The sequence below is a fragment of the Rhodamnia argentea genome, chromosome 8, assembly GCF_020921035.1.
Source record: "Rhodamnia argentea isolate NSW1041297 chromosome 8, ASM2092103v1, whole genome shotgun sequence".
NCBI lineage: Eukaryota > Viridiplantae > Streptophyta > Magnoliopsida > Myrtales > Myrtaceae > Rhodamnia > Rhodamnia argentea.
In genome coordinates, this window is record NC_063157.1 from 15,815,471 (window position 1) to 15,837,487 (window position 22,017).

At 42.5% G+C, this 22,017-nt stretch overlaps 1 protein-coding gene across 1 annotated transcript; it reads right to left on the reverse strand.

The window, feature by feature from the left end:
- Positions 1-288: 288 nt before the first annotated feature.
- LOC125316296 lies at positions 289-2,239 on the reverse strand. The gene is made up of 2 exons (XM_048284310.1): positions 1,308-2,239; positions 289-895 (listed from the first exon to the last, which is right to left on the reverse strand). The coding sequence occupies exons 1-2, from the start codon at positions 2,237-2,239 to the stop codon at positions 289-291; spliced, it is 1,539 nt and encodes a 512-aa protein (XP_048140267.1).
- Between the last annotated feature and the right edge of the window lie 19,778 nt (positions 2,240-22,017).

The following is a 22,017-nucleotide window of genomic DNA, read 5'->3' on the forward strand; positions in this document are numbered from 1 at the left end:
CCTATAAGAGCCAGCCAGTCCCAAGAAACTTCGAACTTCGGTAACCGACGTTGGCCTCGGCCAATTCGTAACTACCTCAATCTTCGCAAGGTCTATTGAAATCCCAGTTCTAGAAATCACATGTCCGAGGAAGGCCACTCTATTGAGCCAAAACTCGCACTTACTGAACTTAGCGTAAAGCCGGTGCCCCCTTAACGTCCGTAGAACTACACTCGGATGTTGCTCATGTTCCTCGGAGCTCTTAAAATAAATCAAAATGTCGTCGATGAAGACGATGACGAACTGATCCTAATACACTTTGAATACTCGGTGCATCGGATCCATAAAAGCAGCTGGGGTGTTCGTTAATCCAAATGGTATGATTGTAAACTCGTAATGCCCGTATCTTATCCGAAAGGCAGACTTTGGTATATCCTCTTTCTTAATTCTCGACTGGTTATAACCTGTCCTTAGGTTTATCTTGGAGAATACGGTTGCCCCTCGCAGCTGATCGAACAAGTCGTCTATCCTCGGCAACGGATACTTGTTCTTAACGGTGACCTGGTTCAGTTGCTTGTAGTCAATGCACAAACGCATAGACCCGTCCTTCTTTCTTACAAATAATACCGGCGCTCCCCACGGAGACGCACTTGGACGAGTGAAGCCTTTGTCCACTAACTCTTCCATCTGAACCTTCAGCTCCTTCAATTCCGACAAGGACATCCGATATGGTGCTTTCGAGATCGGTTCCGTTCCAGGAGCTAACTCGATTACGAACTCTATTTCTCTTTCTAGTGGTAATCTCGGCAATTCCTGGGGAAAGACATCGGGAAATTCGCGCACCACTGCTATATCTTCCAACTTCGTCTCTTCGATTATCGGGTCCACCACTGCAGCCAGGTAAGCTTGGCATCCTCTGTTCAACAGCTTAGTCACCTCAAGTGACAAGATCAAAGGGATCGAGGTTCCTCCTCGACTCCCTAGAAACTCGAATCTAGGGCGACCGGTCGGGTTGAACCTAATCGCCCTACTCCTACAATCCATAACGGCCCCTTATCTACCCAGGCAATCCATCCCGATTATAACATCAAAGTCAAACATGGTCAATACGGCCAGATCTATCCTTTCCTCACTACCCCTAATGACTATCTTTCAATCCGAGTAGCCTAACGTAATCAATGTCATATCCTTTAATGGGGTGGTAACATGCAACACAATATTAGCGGTTTCAAATCCAATTCAGCCAATTTAGCAAACTGTACAGATATGAATGAATGCGATGCCCTAGGATCAAATAATGCATATGCAGCATGATTGCATAATGTAACCGTACCTGTGACCATGCCGGGCGCATTTTCCGCCCGCTTACGTGCCACAGCATAGACTCGTCCTTAAGCTGGCGGCCTATTCGGGTTATTCTGCAGAGCAGCTCCCGCTGGCGGTCCATACTAGGGTCGTTGCCCTTGAAACGGAGGCCTGGAGCTTGAATCGGGTAGTTCCTCGCCTGATGGCCTAGTCGGCCACACTTAAAGCACGCGTCCGTCTGACTCGGGCAAGGCCCGCTTCCATGCCTCCTTCCACATAAGTGGCAATTCCAGTTGGACTGATGGGCGGGCCTTCCAATATTTTTCCTAACTGGAGGGACAAAACATCTATTGCTTCCCATTTGCCTCTTGCCAAATTGACGATTGTCCCTAACCGGGGTAAACCGCAATCCGGATGCGGCAGCCCTTTCCTTCATGTCTCTCTCGATCATCTGACCTCGTTCATACATCTCATTATAGGTCCTCAAGTTCAAAGCTATCATCCGGCTGCGAAGGTCAGGCCTCAATCCATCTTGAAACCTCCTTGCCTTATTTATCGGATTCTCCACCATCCTCGGCGCGTACCTTAACAACCTAGCGAACTCCGCTTCATATTGGTCGATCATCGGTTGGTTCCGATGAAGCCGTTGAAATTCTACCAGCTTCCGCTCCTGAGCAGTCTCCGAGAAATACTTCTCGAAAAAAGCCGCAATGAAGGTAGTCCAATTAAGGGTAGTACCTTCAGGGAAAACTCCTCCTCTGGTGGCTTTCCACCAATCATCGGCAGTACATTCTAGTTGGTAAGCCACTAAGATCACCTTTTCCTCATCTATGCACCCCAAAACTTCGAAAGCTTTTTCTAACTTCTCGATCCATCGAGGTGCCATCTCCGGATCTCCAGCACCATCAAACCGAGCTGGCTTCAGCTTCAGGAATTGCTCTACTAACTGACTCATTTGGCGATTCCCATTTCCTCCTCCGTGATTATTCCCATTTGCCAGGTTGACGGCAGCAACGGCGGCTTCAGCAACCCGGGCAACAACAACAGTTCTCTATTGAGCCTATCTACCCATTAAGTTTCTGATTTCCTCTAGCACTCTCATGACTCCATCTATTCTCGGGTCCTCAACCACTCGCGCTCTTGAGCTAGACGCTAATCTTGTAGCTCTACCCCTTCTACTCATACTTGTTAATCCTCACAACACCTGAAACTCCTATAATTCCATTCAGGAATTAGAGACCTAAGACAAATGCTAAGTCTAACAAGTTTACGCCACATATAAAAGCGACAATCACGATCGGGCAAACACTTAGCAGGCAAACAATCAGGCAACCAAGAGAATGACATTCAAGAGCTCGTGTTCACACCTCAAGTCCGGACGCATCTGCAACTCAGCAAAATCGCAATCAATCATTTACTCATTCAACTAACACTATACTGAGCCACATCAATTAGTGCTAAGTGCGAAGCTTTACGGTCTTAAAATCACCAAGGGTGATGCCAATCCAATATGCCGGTCACACGCACCAATTCATATGACATGCATTTCGCGCCTAACTCTAGTGAATCCCCTAAGGTCTCGTTACCCAATCATTCTAAAGTCATCCCTCCTTATTACTCCAAACCTCAATCAACTTGGATCGAGCTAACCTTGCTCCGATACCACTTCAATGGGGATGTCACGCCCTGTGTCCTTCGAGCGCGTCAACATTTCTTGAATACCGTTACTTGAATATTTTTCCCAAGATCAAATGGCGACAACTTAACGTGATAAGATATGCACAAGCGGAAACATGAGAAACTCCAGACAATTTTAAAACAACTAGATAACTAAGGAATGAAATCACATAACATAGAACAGATCGTCATACAATGTTCAAAGACTAGACAACATACTAGAGGGTCCGACAGAGTCAATACAAATCAAAAGGGTGACTACCACTTAAACACCCAGCCTACTACACCTAAGGGTTAGACTCGTCGACAGAGGACTCGACGGCAACTAAAGCACCCTTGGTGGGAACGCTCGCCTCGGGCTCGGACTCGGATGTGTCTATGGGGTCGTCATCAGCATCCCGTGACTCTACGATCCCTCTTCCCTTGCCGGGGTCCTCGGGCTCTGGAAACTCCGTCTCAGCGGACTTGTCCTCGGAAATGTCGGCCTCCAACCGCCCTGCGGCTATCAACACCTCGTCCGGTATGACGCAGTCTCTCAGGGGTCCAAAAAGTGTCTCTCTATCCTTATACGTCTAGGATATGAAGGTATACGGCATTTGACTATCACCTCCATCATATACCCAAAGGGTGTCCACCTTCGTATAGTACACATGATCGGGCCTACTGGGTACGACGTAGTCGCGGACTCAAAATCCTTTGGTGAACCAAAAAGTATTGGCATGCTTCAAGGTCTCGAGTCTGAAAAGTGGGTCCCACGACGAGGTGAGATAAAATCCCAGTAAGTTGGTCCTAAGCCTACCCTAGGTCTACAGTACCTCCGAGAAAATTTTAAAACATAGAAATCAACCAGAGCATTTACAGACAAATCATGCTATACTTAAATTGAATAAAAGCGGCACGACACAAGCTTTCAATCTATAGTTAATTCATTATTATGACTGAGCTTTGACTTAGGCACTCATCACAATTCAATCACAATGTGGCAAAATTCTCATGTGGCTTAAAGTACTCAATATTCAGGCCCGCGTCATAACGCCTCAAGCTACCATGTCATCTCGGACCCGCGTTAGTACGCCTTAGGTTTCCATGCTATTATAAACCCACGTAATAACGCCTCAGGTCAGCATGCTAAAAATATATTTATGAGCTCATTTCATAGACGCGCGTAATAACGCCTCAGGTTAGTCCCGCATTAACACTCATCGGGACGAGCACAAACCCCGCGTAATAACGCATTAGGGTACGATGTGCATACAGATATTCCATAGCATATTATAGTCAGCTATAAACCCCGCGTTAACACGCCTCAGGGTACCAGTATCCACACATTCACAATCAAAGTATTTCACTTATCCACTTCATGATCGAGTATAAGGAAAATTAAGCCAAAATCCCAACAATTAGTTCGCGCTACTCGATCAAGGGTCGATCACATCTCATCAATTCAAGAACCCATATTTCACTTCTAAATCATCATGCTATGTTCGATTGCCACAAAAATTCAGTCCACATCATGACGCCACAAAAACGGCCCCTCATTAGACTAAACCGAAATTATGTGATTTCCAACATATACTCCGCATTTCAATTTCATATTCTTTTCCACACATGGCCACATACTTTAGGACTTCAACTCAGCAAATTAATTTATTCCACGACTCCATCAAATACAATTTCAAACATAGCAACTTGCATCAATTTGACATTCAAACGCGCCCATTTCCGACGACCACATTCTCGGCATTCAACTACTCAAATAGATCCATCACATGACACTTATTCAGCCATGATACATGTTTATTTTTCAACAACATTCAGTGATCAAGAACCAACACAGCAACTCTGAATCGGTCCCCCATTTCAGATCCCCTTTTTCTCCATTTATAAGCCCAAAACAGCCCATTTTCTCACTAAATCAACATATACATGCACCCATTAGTACCCTATAGTCCTTAGGCAAGATTAGGAGCCACTTACCACTTGGTTTGATAAAGAAAACAGGTGAAACAACCCCCTTTCCTTGTGCGACCAGAATAGTGCAGTAGCGAACTCTGGTTTGGTTCGAGCAAGAAACGACAAGTTATAGTCCGAGAAACTCTCCTAAAACCAACTATAAATACTACCCGAGGCCTCTCGTGATCCTAAGGCAAGAATTGAGTGCCTCACCTCTGGAAATGGCCGAGCAAATCCGGCGAGGCAGCCCCTTCCAAACTACTGCAGCACCGGTGGTTTCAAGAGGAGAGATGGCTGAGATGGCGGCGATTCCGGCGACGTGGAGGCCTCATGGTGGTGGTTCACAGCTGAGAAATAAGGACAAGAGGGTGAGATGGCGGTGGCGTCGGTAGAGCTCAAACCAAGAACTAGAGAGGGGGAAAGTAACTGAGAGAGTGAGAGAGTGTGAGAATGAGAGAATGAGAGAGGGTGAGGAGGGAGTTCAGAAAATCAAGAGAGAGAGAGAGAGAGAGAGATGTGAGTGACAAGATGGTGGAGTGTTCTCTTGCATGAATAGGAGTGAATAGTAGCTTGAATAGTGTTGGTTGGTAGTGGGGAATTTGGGATTTTTGGGGTTTTATAAGAGCACATGGGAATTGACTTTTCAAGGCCACAATTTCCTATTCTACCCCTAGATATTGTCGGTCATATGGGTGGGGGTATGGAATGACTGAAGTGCCCTTGCCAATTTCCAAAAGGTTGAATAAAATCTCGGGGGCAAAAATGTAACTTCCACTTCGCAGTCCAGTTTTCATTTTTCTAATCTATACCGTGCGCTACACAATCTTATTGACCTTGATGAGGCGACATCCAATTTATTTACGTTGGAATCCTTAAATATCCGGCCAATAGTTTTGAAGTTCGCGCCGCGCTCAAAATCAACCGATCGCAGTTTCAATACATCTCGGTCTGACGGACAGCTCTCGGGAGTTACGCGTATCGACCTGTGACTATTGTTGTGTTTAAGAATTATTCGAACCATGACGACCTTGATTGTCACGTAATTGTGAGGGCAATTACCGGTCCCGGTCGGACACGATCGTTAGAATCGGTTCAGGGCGATTCGTAAATTATGCTATGGTTAGGCGGAACATCCACGAGCCAATTACATAACGCTAGCAAATCCTTCTGATACTAATCTTGGATCGGCCAATGATGGTCTAAAAATACCCTCGACAATCTTTATGGTTAGGGTACCAGTCGGCGGTCGAGTTCTTTGGTTCACGTACTATCTTATTTAGCTATTCCCTTTTGGTCAGCCAACTCTAGAGAGATCAATTGCGAGCGAGATTACTAAAATACATCGATACTCATTTTATTCATTCATGAACTTCGAAATGGGGTCGGAATTCAGAATGTCACAATTCTTCTCCCCTTACCAAAAATTTCGTCCTCAAAATTTACAAGACTTAACTACTCAAATAAATGGGGGTATTGACGCCTCATCGCTTCTTCGCTCTCCCAGGTCGCTCCTTCCGTCCCGTGGTGCTCCTAGATCACCTTCACTAGCGGAATCGTCTTGTTCCTCAAGACTTGTTCCTTCTTGTCTCCAATCCCGACCGGCCTTTCCATATACATCACCCAGTCATCTACTTCTATAGCTTCGTAATCCAATACATGGGTTGGGTCCAGTTCGTACTTCTTCAGCATCGACACATGAAAGACGTTATGGACTTGCAATAGGTTTGGTGGTAAGGCAAGTCTATAAGCTAGAGTTCCAATCCGCTCTAAAATCTCAAAAGGTCCCACGTACCTCGGGCTCGGCTTTCCTATATTTCCAAACCAAGATAGTCCTCGCATCGGCGACACTTTGAGGAAGACATGATCTCTCACTTGGAATTCCAAAGGTCTACGTCGCTTGTCGGTATAGCTCTTCCGGCGACTCTAAGCGGTCTTAAGCCTTTCTCTGATGACCTTCACTGCCTCGACCGACCGTTCCACTAACTCTGGGCCCGTTATACTTCTCTCATCGACTTCGTCCCAGCATATCGGTGTTCTACATGCTCTGCCATATAGTGCTTCAAATGGTACCGTTCTAATGCTTTGCTGATAGCTATTGTTATAGACGAATTCCACCAGGTGCAAATGTTCTTCCCAATTCCCTTTAAAATTTGTGACGCATGCTCGTAACATATCTTCCAATGTCTGAATTGTCCTCTCCGACTGTCTATCCGTCCGAGGGTGATAGGCGGTATTGTATTGCGGTTTCGTCCCCATGGCCTCCCGTAGGCTTCTCCAAAATGAAGCGGTGAACTTAGGGTCTCTATCTGACGTAATCGTCACCGGAACTCCGTGCAGTCCGACTATCCGCCGCATATACGGCTCGGCGTATCTGTCCATGGCGAAGTCCTTTTACACTGCCATGAAATGCGCAGACTTAGTCAACCTATCCACGATCACCCAAATAGAGTCATTGTTGACACCTGATTTTTGGTCGACTATTTCTTAGTTTTATTTCGTAAAATTCACAAAAAATCACAAAAAATAAAAAAATTGAAAAATCAAGTTTAGTAGCCTTGGCCAAGGATAATGAACCATTTTTGAACAAAAAATAATTTTTCATATTTTTCACATTTTTTAATATTTTTGAAAAATAGAAAAATACAAGAAAATTCATAAAAAATACTTCCCAAGTTCATAAAAATATAGAAAAATATCCACTATTTTTATTTTAATTCCCTCTTCTTATTAAACTCAAGAAAAATCAAAAATTGAATTCAATTTTAGGTGTTCCTTCACAACACCAAGGGTTGAATTCGCATAAAAAATACAATTTGAGTCTTTTTATTTGTAATTTTTGCACATTTTGAGTCAAAACATTCTATTACAGTCCTTTGTAGCTTCAATTTGATGAATTGCACCCTCAATTGCGCGAATTGCACAAATTGGGCAAGAACTCCCAAAACCTTTGCAATTTAGTCCTTAGGATTTCCAATTTTTGAAATTACTTTTAATCTAGGGACTTGCAATGCAAAATTGGACTTCCCCCTAAGGTTTTCACATACTTTGAATCGATTGGTGGGGGTGGTTTGATCCAATTTAATCAATTTGGCACCCAATTGAAGTTTTCCCCAATTTGGGATTTTAGAAAAATTTGGGGTTTTTGTAGAAATTGATGAAAAATTTTAGGCAAAATCACATTTTTAGACAATATTCAAGCCCTAAGTTCAATTTTGAGGTTTAATTTTAAAAATTCCCCGTGGATTTTAATTAATTTTGAAAATTCCAAGTTGGAGCCGGTTCAAACTAGTCCGACCGCTGGTCGAAGCGGTCGACCCGGTCCAAATAGTGTCATCTTCTTCACGGACTTGCACGAATTGCAAGTTTGAAGGCCAAGATTCAACAATCAAATTGAAGGCCAATTAGAGCCTAATTGGATCAATTACCTTAGGCGTTTCATTCCTCGGATCAATACGCGTTGATTAGGACCGACGACACGCCTAATGGTTGTCGGAGGAGCTCCCGGCGAGCAGTCAAAGTTCCGGAGCACAAAAAGTCAACATTTACAAAAATAAGTGAAATTCGTGTACAATTCACGCCGCCGGAGTACCAAACGGAGCTAGACGAAATCCTATTCCGTTCAGTCCACGGTCCAACTCACTTTGCACTCCCGGACATGTGTGAAGTGAGTCGGTGAAGGTTAACTTGTGCGCGCCCAATTTCAAAAATCTTAGTATAAAAGCCCGAGAAGATTTGCGAACCGTGAGAGGCTCATTGGTGTTCGCTCAGCAATGTAATAGAGAGAGAAAGAGAGAAAAGTAGAGAGAGAGGCTGCGGTGCGACGCCATAGCCAAAGTTGTAGACCGAAGCTTCGCGATTTCAACCCGGCCAATCGTGAAACCTCCGTACTTGATTCGCTCTAGCTTGAGATCCGCTACCCTACTCTGTCTACCGAATCGCCTTTACTACCCACGCCTTGTCTTGTCATGCCGGCTGTTTCCTACTACCGAGATGCTACTACCAATGTGACTTCACTCACAGCTGTGCACGGATTTGCTCTCTCTTGAGTTGGCTTAGCTCGTTCTATGGCTCGCTCCGTGCTTGCTCACTCCATTCGTCCTTATGCTTCACTCTGTAACTAATGCACTTTGCTTCTTTTTTAGCGACTCCATCTAGGAGACAGACGGGACTTTCAATGGATTCTGCTCGCTTCTTCTAGCTCCCTATTGATGAGGGAAAGCCTACGAATTACGACTTTGATAGGAAAGATAGATTGAGCTTTTGACTTGTACGCTCTTTCTTCTTGTAGCAATTGACCTCTTGTGGCATTTCAAAAGAGACGGGTCTTGGAACGGAGGCCGCTACGATCATGCTAATAGATGCTAGGCTAGTGATAAAAAGGGTCTTGACAAATGAAAAGCGCTAAGCACGAAAGATAGACTTTGGCACGAACTCGAAGAAGCGCCGGCTACGTTGGCCGATATGCTAATGAGAAGCGATCGCACCAACCGGATTAGCTCGAGATCTCTAGAAAAGGTGAGTCGAACTTCCAATCTCCTTCTTGTGCGATCATGGCATCTCACTTCCTCAAGCATGATTCTTGCAATTGTTGTGTGCGTTTTTGTTCTCAAACATCACCGACCACGATCGCACTTCATTCCTGCATTGATTTTTCCTAAATCGTCCGAGTTGAACCTCTAACATCTCTCGGTCCGGCCGGGCATTGGCCAAGCAACCCTAGCCTCTGCGAGTGCAACCGGAGCTCGAGGTAAGTGTTTTGAACTCTTGAATATGCTTACCCGTGAAGGAATTGTCGTGATTTGCTCTGAATCTCATTGTCCGAACTCGGCGATGGCCGACCGTGCGTAGCTTGATTCTTATGATTTAACCGATAGAAATGTTTGATTTTGAGATATGTTAATCTAGATGATTAGACGAGTCTATTGGGGTTGGTCTCGAGTCATTCCGGCGAGATCTCACCGTTAGATCTCGCCGAAGAAGTCCTAGCCGTCTATTCGCTCGTCGCCGTGAGGAAGAAGACGAGCCGAGGTAGCAGGTCGGCGGGTCAAAGAGGCTAAGGTGTCGTCATATGATTGGTCCATATCACGTCTAAGTCAGCTCGGCCGTTGGCGCGAGCAAGCCGACTCGGCGTAGATCTAACGGCCGAGATAATTACATAGGTTTGATTCTCAGCCATTGGATAGAATTTTTGTATTTTCTATTAATTTGTTTATTAGATAGAAAATAAAAAAATAAAAATGGTGCCATTTAGTTAAGTAGTATGCGGCGTTGTTTAGAGTACGGACCCGAAGCGTCGTCGTTTAGCCTTTAGAAGGAACGGACGGCTCAAATCAAATCTAGGATCAATCGTGGCCGTTCAGAGTGTTAGCCGATGCGGCATCGTATTACTAAAGGGCGAACGGACGGTCCAGATCAAGTCTTTGGTTTAATCGTGGCCGTCCATTATATTAATCGATGCAGCGTCGTTTAGAGGAGCGAGGCTGAAGTGTCGTCGTTTCATTTAGGAGAGAGTCGACGGTTGAGATTGATTCCGGGATTGATCTCGGCCGTCCATTCATTTTCTTTAATTTTGAATATTAGGAAATAGTTTTAGAAAATCAAAGAAAAATTAGAAATAAATAGGTACGGTGTCGTTTTTGTGTAGTGCGGGTCCGAGCGGGTCTGGACCGGATTGACTGGTCGTTGATCGGGTTGACCCGGTCCGAGAAAATTAATAAAAAAAATAATAATTCATAAAAATTTTCTAAAAATCCAAAAAAATTACTAAAATCCATAAAAATTCCCAGATTTTCCCAAAAAAATTTCTAAAAAATTTTTAGGTCGATTTGAGACTCTTATAGTCTGGATCGAGAAACTTTGAAGTTTCGAGGGTCAATCCACATTGATCCGAAAAATTCCCGACTTTTAGGAAATAAATAAAAATTCCAAAAAAAATTAGGAAAATTCCAAAAAATTCTAAAAAATCACAAAAAATGAGAAATGACCACATTCAACTGGCCCGACCCTATTTTGTGATTTTTGGGTCCCGGGCCTCAAAATGACCATTTTACCCCTCTAGGCCTTTCGCCCCAAAATTTTCCCTAACCATCCCGACACTCAATTGGATTTTTCTATGGGCCGATAGGGCTATTCTACACATGTTTGTCTTGATTGATTGGTTAATTTGATTGCGATTACTTTGATTGCGCATTTAAATTCTTGGTTGTGACCGATAGGTTAGCATATTCCCGTCCGTATGATATCCCTAGATCGATAGAGCCTACCTCACCCTAAATTTCATTTGTGTGAATTCCTAGGTTAGAAAATCACTTAACTTCGGTAAGCAAAAGGGCGTCGATGTAAATCTCGGCGTAACCAAGTCCCCGGACCCAAATCTCCGGTTCTCGTAGAATCGAACGGTTTCTCCCGACCGCTCGATAGGGTTCCCGATCATACCCTCCAAGAATTGATCGGTGACGACTCCATATGCATGTACACTATGCACATGTCACCCGACCACACTAAGATCGACCTCAATAAAAATTTTCTTCACATTGCGATTCAAGTAACGGGTACTCGGGAGGGACCCGCACGCCAAGATCCACTGTCAATCGGGTCAGAAGCGTGGCTTGTTAACCCTCGCACGCGCATTCGGAAGGAGGGTCGCAATGGACTAGCGGTTCCACTGGGGATCCGAATGGTTGCTAAACCATTAAGAGGACTTAAGCAGATGAAAAAGTTGAGTGTTTTCTAACCTCGTTTTCTGCAGATGCTCTTGAAGGCGAGGTACGTCTACTAACGAAAAGTGTTCAATGTTGATGCAGATGGGAGTTATAAGGGGTGGCGTCTATGCTAACCAATTTTGTGCAGATTTGGTGTTTTAGGTTTTGAGTGTTCATTTATGCACATATTGAAGCGGTGTTTTGATATAAACTGCCGTGCATGTATTGCATATTTTTAGGATCACGACACTGCACACACAAGCGCCTAAACCCAAGCCGCGAATCACCCTTTTAGATCGCCTTAGATAGGGATTGGTATGCAAAGCTCCCGTGTTTGATTGCACTGGGGTTGACCATATTTAATCCCACTTGCTATGCGATGTTGATGATCCTACCCACTTGTTGTTTAATTGCGCTTGTGGGCAGCTCATCAATTCGTATAGCGGGAGCCTTTTTAGGTCCATACCCAAGCCTTTTTTATTTCTTTAGAGTTAAACCTCACTTGTCTCATGTGTATGTGAATGGAAGGTTGGTATACCTAAAACCAAAATCCCAAAAAAAGAGTAACATCGGTTGGTAAGGCTTTTTACCCTATTTGTTTTGAATTTGTAAATTTAATTTATGCATAACATGCATTTTCATGAACATATCATGGAAATTGTAAGATAGTTTAAGTGATTTGGGTTGAAGTTTATTTTTCCTTTTTAGGATAGATGACGCCCCAAGGTCAGACTCATGTCCCCGATGAATTCATGTGGGAGCGAAGGAGCATCTGACGCAAGGACCAAACACCCAATTCCTTCCAAGTCTTTGGATTTGTTCGTGGAAGGGAACTCAACGAACGTAACCGTGTCCGCGGTGAAAACCGTGACTATACAAGTTGCGCACGACGTTTGGAGCTTAAATGAGGAAAAGAGAGGATCCAAGAGTTATATGCGAAATTGATGAGGCGACCTCGTGCTATCAAAACGGCTCCAAATCATTCTCCGATCAAGATGAAGGAAATCATTGTCATATCCTCCGATGATGAAAAAGATATTGAGCCTCCCAAGTTGATAGAGATACCGTCGGATGAGGATGTTACTTTGACTAGTTAGTTTAGTCGGATTTGGAGGCCATTTCTAGGGTTTACTACGTTCCCTTTGAGTCGTTTGTGTGTTTTCCTTTAACATATATTGGTCGAACATTTCTAGATTTTTTTATCTTATATTAGACTTGTGAATTTCGTGTGTTTTTCAGATTTAAAGTTGTAATAATGGTTTTCTCCCCCATTTACACTTAAACGATCATAATCAATTACATGCCATCTTTGGGTGGGATTTGGTCTATAATTGCCCCATTTGGTTTGTTTGAGTCGAATGGGAGTGATTGACCCTCATGTTACTAAAAGATGACATGGAATTCGGTTAGTGCATTTGCATCACATTCCATGCATATTCATCATAATCTGTGGTAAATGACATTAGAATCATCATTTTGCATATTTTTAGATCATGGGGAATGGAGATATCAAGGTCATCCTAGTTGTCGCGACCCTCCCCGAAGAAATATTTCCGTAATGTATCCGGTGGTGAGAGAGTTAACGATCCGATCCATTTTTATATGTATGACCCCGGTTGTCGGCGGGATTTTTAGGATCGCGGGTCTCTCCCAAGACCCATTACTCGAATCGCGATGTCGGAAAAGATTTCATCGAAATCGACCTTATTGTGGTCGGGTGGCATGTGCAATGTGTACATGCAATTAGAGTCGCCACCGATCAATTTATTGGAGGGTATGATCGAAAAACCCAACCGAACGGTTGGGAGAAACCGTTCGGTTCTACGAGAACCAGAGATTTTTGGGTCAGGGGACTTGGTTACGCCAAGATTTTCATTGACGCCCTTTCGGTTACCGATGTTGAGTGATTTTCTAACCTAAGAATTCATACAGATGAACTTTCGGGTGAGGTAGGTTCTAACGGTTTTAGGTATACATGCAGATGAGATTTTTCTACCCTAACAGTCACAATCAAAAATTAAATGCGCAATCAAACAATCAAAGTCAATCCAGTCAATCAATCATATGGACACACCTAAAGTGGCTCTATCGACCCACGTAAATATCGAATTTGGGTTCCGGGGATGGTTCGGGAAAATTTGGGGCGAAAGGCCCAGAGGGGTAGAATGGTCATTTTTGGGGGTTCGGGACCCGAAAATCACAAAATCGAGGTCGGGCTAGTTGAATGTGGTCATTTCCCATTTTTTGTGATTTTCCAGAATTTTTCTAATTTTTCTAATTTTTTTTGGATTTTTTATTTATTTTCTAAAAATATTGAAAATTTTCCGGATCGACATAAATCGACCCTCGAAGTCTCAAAATTTTTGATCCAGACTATAAGAGTCCCGAATCGATCTAAGAATTTTTAGAAATTTTTTGAGAAAATATGGAAATTTTTATGAATTTTCTAAGTATTTTTACATTTTTTTATTTTTTATTATTTTTTTATTAATATTTTTGGACCGGGTCAAACAGGTCAACGACCGGTCAACCCTGTCCAAACCCGCTCGACTCGGTCAACGACCGGTCAACCCGGCCCGCACCCGCTCGGACCCTCTCTACATCTAAAACGGCACCGCATACTACTTATTCTATTTATTTTTGATTTTCAGAATTAACTTCCCAAATATCCGAATATATCTAAAATAATGGACGGCCAAGATCTACTTCGGGATCCATCTCGACCGTTGACTTGCCTTACCTAAAACGACGCCGTGTCAATTAACCTTGAACGGTCACGATTAAATCTTGAGGCTCCATCTAAACCGTCCGTTTCTATTAAAGCCTAAACGACGACGGATAAGGCCTCTGTACAAAACGACTTCACGCATTACTTATACAAAACGACACCGTTTTAGCATTTTTATTTTCTATCTAATATTCGAAATATTAAAAAAATCTAATCGGACGGTCGAGAATTGAACTAGCCTAATTATCTCGACCGTCGATCTAATCCTAGTCGACCGGCTCGCTCAACGGACGAGCCGACTCTAGACCGAGCCGGGCTAATCACGGCTCGCCACCTCAGCATGTTGACTCGGCGACCGGACACGTCGCCTTCGTCTTCCTCAATGCGACAACACCGGAATGGACGGCCGAGAACGTTCCGGCGAGATCTAACGGCGAGATCTCGCCGGAATGACGCGAGAATCACAACATATGAAGCATAATAGCTCGATTCAATCACAAGACTCATTTAAATCAAGTTTAGGAACCTTACCCGCAGGTCAGATCGACCTGGTTTGGCCTAGAATGGCCTAGGCAAGCTTTGACATTGTTCGGCCATGGAAGTTGGATTTCACCGGCTCAATTGGAGGTGTTTACGCAAAATTGAAGCAAAATGGAAATGCAGAGGTGTTCAGCGTAGTTCAAAGGCTAAAACGCACATAAAAATTGCAAAGATCGAGCTCGTGATCGTGCGATGCCATGAACGTGCAGAGTTGAAGTCCGAAGATCGACTCACCTATTTTGGACGTCCGAAGCCGATTGAGCTATGAAGATCGCTTCCCCAAGGTTCGTGCAAACTTCCCGAAGTAGCGGCGAGCTTCGATTCTCTCTGGATTGCCTCCGCGAAGAACTCATAAACCGAGCTCAAACCTTCGATCGCTCGGGCGAGAAGGTGAGCTCACCTTCGCTTTCTCTCTCTCTCTCTCTCTAGTCTGTTGTGTCTTAGCGAGCATGAATGAGCATCTTCCTTCGCGAATCTTCCCTCGGGCCTTTTATACCAACTTTCAAAATTTCGCGCGCACGGGTGAAGGCTCGCCGACTATGATTCACGTGCCATTCACATGATTTTTGGCTCGTCGGACGGTGACGGAATCATTAGGATTCCGTCCAAGTCCGTCGAGCCTCCGTTAATCACAAAACAAACGCCAATTGCTCACGTTCTTGGATATGTTGACTTTCTGCACCACCGGAGCTTTGACCTGCAATTTCGCCGCGCTCCGGTGGCTATTGGCCATGCCGCCGGTGGCAATCGACGCATATTAAACTCGTGCACAAAAGCCCTAGGATAATTGACTCAATTATGCACGAATTGACCTCCAATTTGGCCATTGAACTCGACGTTTAATTCTGCAAATTCGCGCGGGTGAGAGATTGAAGACGACACTGTTTGGACCGGTTCGACCGGCGGTCGACCCGATCCGAACCGGTTCGGACAGTATTCTTTGTACAATTTTCGAAATTAATCAAAATTGGTTGGGAATTTTTGCAATTAAACCTCAAAATTGGACTTAGGCGCCTGGATATTATCTAAAAATGTGATTTTGCCCAAAAGTTCTTATCAATTTGCACAAAACCCCCAAATTTTTCTATTTGCCCAAATTGGGGAAAACCTCAATTGAGTATCAATTTGACCAAATTGGAATATGAGACCTATGCCAATCGATTCAGAATGTGTCAAAACCCTAGGGGTGGTCCAATTTTGCAGAGAAAGTCCCCCAATTAAAAGTAATTTCAAAAATTAGCAAGTAGAGGGACTAAATTGCAAAACTTTTAGGGATTTTTGTGCAATTGATGCAATTCGCGCAATTGAGGGTCCAATTGATCAAATTAAAGTTCAAAGGGATTACAATTGAATGTCAAGACCCAAAATGTGCAAAAATTGCAAATAAAAAGACTCAATTGGTATTTTTTATGCAAATTCAACCTTAGGCATTGTGAAGAAACACCTAAAATTGGGCTCGATTCTTGATTTTTCTTGAGGTCAATATTAAAAGGGGACTAAAAGAAAAACATTGGACATTTTTGTGTATTTTTGTGACCTCGAAAAGTATTTTTTTATGAATTTTCTAATATTTTTCTATTTTTCGAAAATATTAAAAAATGTGAAAAATATGAAAAATTATTTTTTGTTCAAAATTGGTTCCTTAAGCTTGGCCAAGGCTTCCAATGTTGATTTTTTAATTTTTTGAGGATTTTTGGGAATTTTCAAAAAATAAAACTAAAGGAAAACTGACTAAAAATCAGGTGTCAACAAATGCCCCTCTTTGAAAGTAATCTCGATTAGAGGTTGCTTTCAAAGACAAGGTGACACCTGAGTCCTTAATCGACTCTGCTGGGAAGAAATCTAAAAAACTAGTCTTGACATCCAATTGCGTTACCTTTGCCGTTTAAAGCTTTGACTCCGGGGGGAATTATTTCCAATTCATGCTCATTTTGTGTGAAAGAGAGATGAGGAGAGAGAGAAACTTACCGGCAGCTCACCTGTTTGTGGTCCGAGATTTGTCGATCTGCGGTTGAGAAAATGATTGCATGGAATTACCTTTGAATGGTTCACGAGGTTTTGTAATGGTCGGCATCCATATGGTGTCGAGCGGTGGTATGAAGACATGAAAGAAAGGTTCACCCTTGTAACAAAGGGGTTTCATCATTTGAAATGAGATTAGCTATCCTCTAGGAAGGGACTCACCATCTAAAATGCAGATCGGTTATCCTCTAGGAAGGGAATTACCGTCTGGAAGGGAGGTTCACCCTTGTAACAAAGGGGTTCCACCTATTTAAAATGAGATTGGCTATCCTCTAGGAAAGGAATCACCATCTAAAATGCAGATCGGTTATCCTCTAGGAAGGGACTCACCGTCTGGAAGGGAGGTTCACCCTTGTAACAAAAGGGTTTCATCTATTTAAAATGAGATTGGCTATCCTCTAGGAAGGGACTCACCATCTAAAACGCAGATCGGTTATCCTCTAGGAAGAGACTCACCGTCTAGAAGGGAGGTTCACCCTTGTAACAAAGGGGTTTCACCTATTTAAAATGAGATTGGCTATCCTCTAGGAAGGGAATCACCATTTAAAATGCAGATCTATTATCCTCTAGGAAGGGACTCACCGTCTGGAAGGGAGGTTCACCCTTGTAACAAAGGGGTTTCACCTATTTAAAATGAGATTGGTTATCCTCTAGGAAGGGAATCACCATCCAAAATGCAGATCGGTTATCCTCTAGGAAGAGACTCACCGTCTGGGAGGGAGGTTCACCCTTGTAACAAAAGGGTTTCACCTATTTAAAAGAGGAGGGTGCCATCTGAGGACCTAGATTGACTAGTGTACCTACAAAAGCTCAAACCCGATTTTCAAATTTTCAAAGGAGAGGGTGCCATCCGAGGACCTAGGTTTACTAGTGTACCTATAGAAGCTCAAACCCTATTTTCAAATTTTCAAAGGAGAGGGTGCCATCTGAGGACCTAGGTTTACTAAGGTACCTACAGAAGCTCAAACCCTATTTTCAAATTTTCAAAGGAGAGGGTGCCATCCGAGGACCTAGGTTTGCTAAGGTACCTATAGAAACTCAAACCCTATTTTGAAAATTTTCAAAGGAGAGGGTGCCATCTGAGGACCTAGGTTTACTAGTGTACCTACAGAAGCTCAAACCCTATTTTCAAATTTTCAAAGGAGATGGTGCCATCCGAGGACCTAGGTTTACTAAGGTACCTACTGAAGCTCAAACCCTATTTTCAAATTTTCAAAGGAAAGGGTGCCATCCGAGGACCTATGTTTACTAAGGTACCTACTGAAGCTCAAACCCTATTTTCAAATTTTTCAAATGAGAGGGTGCCATCTGAGGACCTAGATTTACTAGTGTATCTACAGAAGCTCAAACACGATTTTCAAATTTTTCAAAGGAGGGGATCCGAGGACCTGGGGATGCCGTAACACCTGCAGAAAATCCAAGTTAATCAAATCTTTAAAATGTAACTTTTCCGAGGATTTGGGATCACTAGGGAACCTGCAGAAAGTTCAATCAAACATCATTAGAATGATAATTTTAAGTTCTGGGGAGAAACTCAAGAATTCCAGGCAAATTTTCCAAAGTGCATTTGTGAAAGAAACATATCAAATCACAAGTTCAACTTTTCACTGGGGATGGATTTTAAATGACACATCTTGAATGTTCTATAAAAAGGTTGTTTTGAAAGTCTTTCAAAAGGATTTTCCTTCATCCAAGAGGGCTTCTCACCATTTTGGGAAGGCTTTTCTTAAAATTCAAATCCGCTCACAGGAAACCTAACCTTGAGGTTTCGGGATCATTCGAGATGCATACAATCCGACCGATCGTAGAAGGCATTTTAAAAGGGACCGTAATTCAGGCCAGGTCAAAGGCTTATCAAAGGATATTCATTTTGAGGTTTAGAAATGAATTTTGATCAAAAATAGCTTCTTCGGGTCTACAAGCCAAGAACCCCGAAGACATGATAAGACAGGATTATACTTACCTCTTGAAGCGATAGCTTCCTGTGTGATCTCTTGCATCAACCCGAGACACCTCTTAGATTAGAAAAGTTTTTGGTGACAGGTTGTATCTTGGCTTAAGGTGGGCTTTTTGAGAAAGGCCATATTTTCAAAGAAGGGGTGAACTTGGGCGATCACCTTGACATTTTACCAGCATTCATTTGCTTTTGAGGAATTTTTCATGATCAGCTTTTCTTGCTTTGAGAATTTTTCTCTCTTCATCTTGATGATTTTTCTTCGGAATTTGCTCCTTTTCGAGGTGCTCTTTTCATGGGCTTTGGCCTTGCTTTTACTAGGCAATTCGCTTTTCTAGCCCTTCTATTTCTTGCTAATTTTTTGCATTGATCGGCTCTTTTGAGACCAGTATCAAGAATTCTTCTAATCATGCTTTTTGACTCATTGCTGGTAATTCTTTTTCCTTGCTCCAGTGTAGGGAGGTGATCACCAACAAGGGTTTAGAAATGAATATTTAAAGGCTCAAATTGGCTCTTCAAAGGGTAAAGTGTTTGGGGATATAGAAATGAAGTGTTTTTCTTCACTTTGAGGTGTTCCAAGCCTCTGCCAAAAATCACCTGAAGCTATCACAGAAAGATTGATGCAGGTTAGTACAATAAAGTCTTACATGATCTTTTCTCCAAGGAAACGTCCAATGAACCTCCAAATATGCCCCATTGTGGGGTGGTTCTTGACAGGGGTATATTCAGAAAATTTCTTCCTTTTTGGTTTAGAGTGGTTAACAAGGGATATAAATGTGTATGGACAATTTTGAAATGGAAATGCCTTTCATCATTTCAATCCATGTAATCACCGCGAATGATTCCTACATCCCGAGATTAAGCTCTTTCGCTCTATCGCTCTCACTCATCGCTCAAGTGTATTAGGTACGTGTTTAAGGACAAGGCTTGCCTCTTTTCATCTGAAGGATCATTCTTTTGAAAAGCTTTCAAAACATGCCCTTTTATAGAAAGTCAGGGCGTTTTCATCAAAATTCATCATTTGCAAAAAGTTCTCATCAAAGGATGTATTCAAAAGACGTTTCAGTAACTTGAAAGGAATGTTTCTTTGAAATAGCCTTGTGGCTTTATAAATCCAAGCTTTTCAATTTCAAGCACAACATTGTATGAAAATTCTTCATAAAGGAGGAGAACCTCAAACCTGTCTTCTTCAAATATTGACTTCTCTCTCCTGTAAAAATAAAAAGAAACAATCGGTTCAAAGACGTTCAAAATTTCAAACCCCAAAGCGACTTCCTCATGTCTCCTGCGGATACCGACTTCCGTCTCCCGCATAAACAAAAGGAATCAATCGATTAAAGATGTTTAAAATTTCAAATCCCGAAGTGACTTCTTCTTGCTCCTTCGGGCATTAATCACCGTTTCCTGCATGAACAAAAGGAATCAATTAGTTAAAGATGTTTAAAATTTCAAATCCCGGAGCGACTTCTTCCCGCCTCCTTCGGATGTTAGCTCATGTTTCCTGCATAAACAAAAGGAAACAATTAGTTCAAAGACGTTTAAAGTTTTAAATCCCGAAGCGACTTCTCTCTGTCTTCTTCGGATGTTGACTCCCGTTTCCTGCAAAAACAAAAGGAAACGATTAGTCAAAGATGTTCAAAGTTTTAAATCGAGAATGACTCCCTCGTTTGATCTGTTGTTCTTCAGGATTCTTCGTGAATCCCAGTTCACCCGCAAAATACAAACGTATGCAAATGCATGTATGCAAATGTCATGCGAATGCAAAACTTTATGTGACTCGGATCTACTCATCAATCGCTTTGAAGCTCGATTTTATTTCAAGGATAATATCTCTTCGCGGCATCCGCATTTCTTGGACTCGCCAATTCTTCTACATCCATGTTTACAAGTATAAGAGCTACCCCGGATAAGACTTTCTGAATCACGTAGGGGCCTTCATAATTTGGCATGAATTTGCCTCCCGGGTGTTGAGCATTTGGGAGCATTTTCTTCACAACCAGCATCCCCGCTTCAAAATTTCTGGGCTTGACCTTCTTGTTAAAAGCCCCGGTTACTTTCTTTTGGTAGCTTTGACCATGGCAAATAGCCTTTAATCGCTTTTCATCAATCAAATTTAACTATTCATGTCTCTGCTGGTTCCACTCATCTTCCGAGAGTTTTACCCGTGACGGGATCCTTAAAGAGGGGATTTCCACCTCTACTAGTAGGACTGCTTCCATGCCGTATACCAAAGAGTAAGGAGTTGCCCAGGTTGAAGTACGAATCGAAGTTCGGTAGGCCATCAAAGCATATGGCAAATCTTTCGTGACTGATCCGATACTTCTCGGTAGTTTTAGCCAATATCTTTTTGATGTTCTTATTTGTCGCTTCCACAGCTCCATTCATTTGTGGGCGGTAAGGTGAAGAATTAAGGTGTCGTATCTTAAATTGATCCAATAAGTGGTCAACTACCTTGTTGTTCGGATTAGAGCCATTGTTAGTAATTATGGCTCTTGGAACTCCATCTCTTGAAATGATATCTCGCTTGATGAATTTAGCTACGCTGTTTGTAGTGACGTTGGCATATGAGTTGGCTTCAATCCATTTGGTGAAGTAGTCAATAGCCACCTGTTGACACCCGAATTTTTAGTCGGTTTTCCTTTAGTTTTATTTTCCAAAATTCATTAAAAATTCACAAAAAATCAAAAAATTATAAAATCAACATTGGAAGCCTTGGCCAAGATTAAGGAACCAATTTGGAACAAAAAATAATTTTTCATATCTTTCGCATTTTTTTAATATTTTCGGAAAATAGGAAAATACTTCAAAATTCATAAAAAATACTTTTCGAGGTCGCAAAAATACAGAAAAATGTCCAATATTTTTCTTTTAATTCCCTTTTCATATTGACCTCAAGAAAAATCAAAAATTGAGTTCAATTTTAGGAGTTACTTCACAACACCTAGAGTTGAATTTTCATAAAAAATACCAATTGAATCTTTTTATTTGCAATTTTTGCACATTTTGTGTCTAGACATTCAATCGCAGTCCCTTTGAACTTCAATTTGATCAATTGCACCCACAATTGCGCGAATTGCACGAATTAGGCAAAATCCCCAAAATATTTTCAATTTAGTCCCTCAATTGGTCAATTTTTGAAATTACTTTTAATTGAGGGA